The sequence below is a fragment of the Camellia sinensis genome, chromosome 11 (assembly GCF_055761805.1).
Source record: "Camellia sinensis isolate YWXY chromosome 11, ASM5576180v1, whole genome shotgun sequence".
In the NCBI taxonomy this organism is placed as follows: Eukaryota; Viridiplantae; Streptophyta; class Magnoliopsida; order Ericales; family Theaceae; genus Camellia; species Camellia sinensis.
This window is the reverse complement of record NC_138971.1, coordinates 15008182-15013452: the sequence shown is the minus strand read 5'-3', so window position 1 is coordinate 15013452 and position 5271 is coordinate 15008182. Positions and strand designations below refer to the sequence as shown.

General features: G+C 32.3%; 1 protein-coding gene across 1 annotated transcript; it reads left to right on the top strand.

Annotated features, from left to right (window-relative positions):
- LOC114286236 (uncharacterized) lies at positions 1-4514 on the top strand. The gene is made up of 4 exons (XM_082893635.1): positions 1-228; positions 1625-1787; positions 3022-3079; positions 4258-4514. The coding sequence occupies exons 2-4, from the start codon at positions 1639-1641 to the stop codon at positions 4357-4359; spliced, it is 309 nt and encodes a 102-aa protein (XP_082749761.1). The 5' UTR covers positions 1-228; positions 1625-1638; the 3' UTR covers positions 4360-4514.
- Positions 4515-5271: the final 757 nt, after the last annotated feature.

The following is a 5271-nucleotide window of genomic DNA, read 5'->3' as shown; positions in this document are numbered from 1 at the left end:
CGTCATTATCCATTAAAAACATTTTGGGACGAAATATTTTTATCATTTTAACGATTAAAAGTCGGGGCCACACTTTAGTCATAACTTGCACATTCCCTCCTCCTCAACGGGTTGCTCAATCTTCAGCCCTAAAGTTGAGAGCTCCAAGGCAGATTGGGAGCTCATCGTCTTCAAATTTTGGTGCCTCTCTCTCGCTCTCTCTCTGTAATCGATCTCCGCAATCAACCTGTAAGAGCTCCAATTCGAACTTTCAATTTCTTATCGTAATCGATCTCCGTAATTGACCTGTAAGAGCTCCAATTCGAACTTTCAATTTCTTATTATTTCATAGATTGAACTTTTTTTATGTGTATATATATCTCTTAATGTGTATGTGTATATATATATATATCTAATCTGATGCGTGTTGGAGATGAAGAATTGTTTTCTCGCACAGTTCAATCAATACTGTATTTCATAGGCTGTTAATTTATTGTTTCAGTGAGTTTTTAGGTGTTACACTATCATTTTCTGTTTTTTGATTTTCAATTTCTGACTGTTACATAGATTGAACTTGTGTGTGTATATATATATGGCCTTCTTCTCTTCTCTCCCTAAGAATAAGAATGATGAATGAATCGTCTTTCACTGGGCCATATGTATCAAACTCTCCATATGTTATCAGATTGGGTTTATCTCTGTTTTCTCTCATTAAATCATTGTCTTCTCTGTCGATGGATTGAAAATTAGGAGAAAAGTGGACTAGTTAAGGATGAATTTGAATAGAATTGTCCTGTTCTTTTGCATCTTTTGGTTTAACTCTTAGAACTGGGCAATCGATACAAAATTTTCATTTGTGAGGAAGTTTGAGTCCTTTAAGGAAAAGTTGGAACTTGCAAAGTAATTGGGCTATGGAAATTGGGAGAAAAGTGGACTAGTTAAGGATGAATTGGAATACAATATTGTTGTTTTGTATCTTTCTGTTTAACTCTTGGAACTATGCAATCAATTCAGAATTTTCATTTGTGAGGAAGTTTGAGTCTATTTTTTGCACTTTCAAAAATGGAATTTGAAGCTCCACATTGCAGTGCATTGAACTATCATTATATTTTCATTTGTTTAATTTTGTAAAGATCTTTTTTTGTTTCTCTTTTTAATTGTTAGTGTTTTTAGTTTTTATTTTCTGGTTTCTATGACGAGAAAGATTTTAGTTTCGGTGATATTGGTTGTCTAACATACAATTACTACTACAATAGTTGAATTATTCATCTCCCTACTGATGTTGAGTTTCATTGTAGCAACATAACTCAGTAACTGGAGTGGAGTCTTTGTGTTTCATTTAGAGTATTCTTCTTTCCCTACACCTTGTCTCCATTCTAAAACTCTTCAGGCATCTCTATCCCTTCTCCAACCGGGCACCTTGCGCCTCATGCTATCTGCATGATTCAAATTCTGTGTTATTTATTCTGGATTGCTTTGTTTGGTGACTCAGGAAAACTAAAAGAAATTGAACACTGAAAATGGATTATGATATTTAAGGTTGAAGAAAGACACTTACAATACACCTAAATGGGTACTTTTGTTTCATTTTCTGAGTATATTTTCTATGTTTTTCCATGTTATTTAACAAAAAGAGTTTTTGCAGGTGCTTATCTTGGAATGACTGGAAAAAGGATTTCTACACCTGCTGATGCACTCTATGTAGGTCTTGGAACGCACTACATACCATCTACGAACTTGGGTTCATTGAAGGAGAATCTCTTGACAGCCACCTTGTATGTCTCAGATCTTCATTCAGTTCATAATGAGTATATTTGTTTTTGTGGAACTGAATTGTCTATTTGATATATCAGAATTGTGTCATATTGATTCCATTGCATGACCTTATGTTTCATTTGCCCAATATATGTTACTCACCTTCATTTTCACCACCCAATATATTTTACTAAACCCTTCAGTAATGCTCTGTTTTATGTCTAACTGGTGTGCAACACTGTCGATTTGAAATAAGTACGCATCCATGTCGTTAGTGATAGTAAATTAGTATTGTTTTTGGTCAATCTCTTCCTAGATATGGAGCTGTGAAGATGCCATTTCTTTGCCAAATTGATGAATTTTCATTCTGTGAATCTGTGATTCATTTTTCACATTCATACTTGTTGACATCATATGGAAATAATGCTCAGCTAATCTGCTGTGTTCTGCAAATTTTAGACAGATTGTTTTCATGTATTCAAGGCATATTGCTCTTATTTATGCAGTTTTGAGGATCCACACCAGGACATCACATTTTGGCAAGATACAGTAGTAACCCAGAGTCTGAGCCCCAGTTGAAGCAGCTTATACCTCAAATAGCTTCATCCTTCGCAGGAAATAAATCTGTTAATGAAACAATACAAGAGCTGAAAAAGCATCAGCTGAGCACTGATGCCTCAGGTGTGCTACTTAGTGCTTGTTTTTCTATTTTCTTATTTGGTTAGTTAAACACATTTTCGATGACAAAAGATCTAAGTAGTGTTTGGAGCATATTAAACAAATTTTCAGATGTTTGCTCATATATGTATGACAAAAGATCTAAGTAGTGTTTGACTTTATATTAAATTATGTTTGCTTCATACCCATATGGCTCCAAGGGCATCAAATCTTATTATACAATGAGTTTAGTTAACCTAAAAATTTGTGGTCAATGGTTGTCTTTGGCATGTTGTCAATATGCCACAAAATTCGAACAAAAGTCAGTGTTCCTTTATGAAGTAGCTGCAAGTCATTTTTGTGATAACATTGGCTTTGTGTGAATTCTTGTTTTTTTTTTTTTTGAAAAGTGTTCCTTCCACAACCAGCTACATGGAATTCCATTGTCCACCCGACTATGATTTTTCCTGCATGCACGAGGGGAAATTTGACAATGTTAGAAGTTGTAGTTGTCTTCTTCTGAAATCTGCTTCTGCATTTTGCTCTTTCCTCTTGTTCATTAACATTGCAGTGTTCTCATTTCCTCTTAGAATTGAAGATATATTCTCATTAAGTGGGTATTGACTGTAGGAAGAGGCTTCTTCATTCTCTTGCACTGGCTTTTGGTTGTATAATTGCTTCATCTTTGGTATGTTTTTCAATGAGCTCTTATTCTTCTTTATTTGTATTTTTGTTAGTAATTATTATTATTTTTGGCCATGTTGGTGGATTCTGAACTGGTTTCCTCCTTGCCTTTATTTTGCTGCTTTGTCATCAGTTTGGATGGGTAGGCTATTTTAAAGAAATATTTGACTTCTAAAACATGACTCAAACTTTTCATTATTTTTTTTGTTGCTGTTTATTTATTTATGTTTTATATATAAAAAAAAGATGAAACACAAAAACGACAAAATAAATTCAACATTTTCATTATTTTCCAACTTATTTTTTTATTTAACTACCATTAGAATCCGAAATACCAATGAGATATTATGTGTCTTGATGTTTTGCTTTTGTTTTATGTGGTGTGCCTTGGCAATACATCCCTGAATTTTTGTTTGTCAAAAGATAGATTTGAATCACATAATCAAAAGTAGATATACATATTAGTGAAACTTCTTCAAGAATTTAGTTGTGTTTCTCCCTTAAGACCACATATAGAAAGTAACTAGATATTGCAAGTTAAGGTTAATGTCTTTGTGTACTACATAATAGAGATTTTGGGATGGATAGGAGTTGGATGCAACTTCATAATAGAAGGTTACATCAATACATTGATGGGGTAAAAGAATTTATCATGTTAGTATTGTTTCACACTTAAACATTTCAATTAGCTCTCTTGGTAGATAGTGTTGCTTCTGTGAATCATTATCACTTGTTAGTAGATCTTGTGGGATTTGAAAATCTTGGTTTGTTCGTGTTAATTATTTGTAGTTTTTGTTGCTTTGAAGTGTATGAGGGATATTACCCATAGAATTAGCCAGACGAATCGACTAGATTTAGTGCTTCTTGGTTCTCTTTTATATACTTTTCTGCTATTGTAGACCTGCTATATAGAGAGATAAGTTTATAAAATATCAACTTTGAAAGGGTTGATTATGATAATATGCTTGGATTATGATAACCTTATTGTATTGATTCTAGGTGACTTATTTTCTTGTTGTGTTGATTCTTATTATAGCTCACTACTACTACAAGTACACTGAGATAATTTGTTTTTTCATTATATGTAATTTATTTGATTATGAATGACTATTGATTATTTAATGAGTTTATGTTGTGTTGATTCTTATTATTTGATTCTTCTTTTTGAATTTTGGGTTGCAGGGATGTCCAAAGGGTGTCACACCTAAGTACAACTTGAAGCCTCTTGTGCCAATGCTGTTTGATATAAAACATGACATTGATGTTGAGAAAATGCTTTTTTAGATATTCTCTTTGAAGAAACTGTTGCTATTTTTCATTTGAACGGTTACTATTTTGATTTGAATTTAGAAACTTTCAGTTTTAATTTTTGTAAAATTTTACTTTTTATATACTCATTGTGGTTTGGGAATAAAATGTTTTTGATGTGTGGATGTCAATTTTTTTTTAATATGATTGGATGACATTTAATTTTGTGCATTTTTAGCTATAAAATTAAATGATTACAAAATTCTTAACTTTGGTTTTTAGCGACGAAAATGTGTTGTAGAGAAAGTTATATCTTTTAGCGACCAAATATCATTGTCGTTAAAAATACCATTATTTTGTTTTTCGCGATCAAATTGGGACATTTTACGACGAAGTATTAGCGACCAAATGTTTAGTCTTGTAAAATTAAATATTTTGTGACAATATAAAATTGGTCGCTAATTGTCATTTTTAGTGACATTTTCAAAAATTCGTCGCTAAAGACTTTTCTAGACGCACTTTTAGTGACTTTTTTAGTGACAAAATTAATTTTGTCAGAAAAATCATTTAGAGACCAAAATAGTAGTTTTAGGGACCAAAATATTTGGTCGCCAAAAGGCTTATTTGTTGTAGTGAAGGCTTCAATTATAGGCCCAACTTTATTTATTGGTTTGAGTAAGATACGATTTATTTGAAATTAATTAAATGAATAATTCGTAAAAATTAATTTTCCATTTATTTTGCATTATAATATTCATTAATGTTTAAATTAAGGGGATGATTTCTTTCCAATTTAAATTGGATTGGAGGGTACCGTGATTTTTTTTACAGGTATAAAATACTCGATGAGTCCTATACGTAGAACGGTTCGGATTATCAATATGGCTTCATGATGGGCCCACGAAGGCCCAACAACACCCTCCAACTGATTTTCTCAACTAGAAAAAA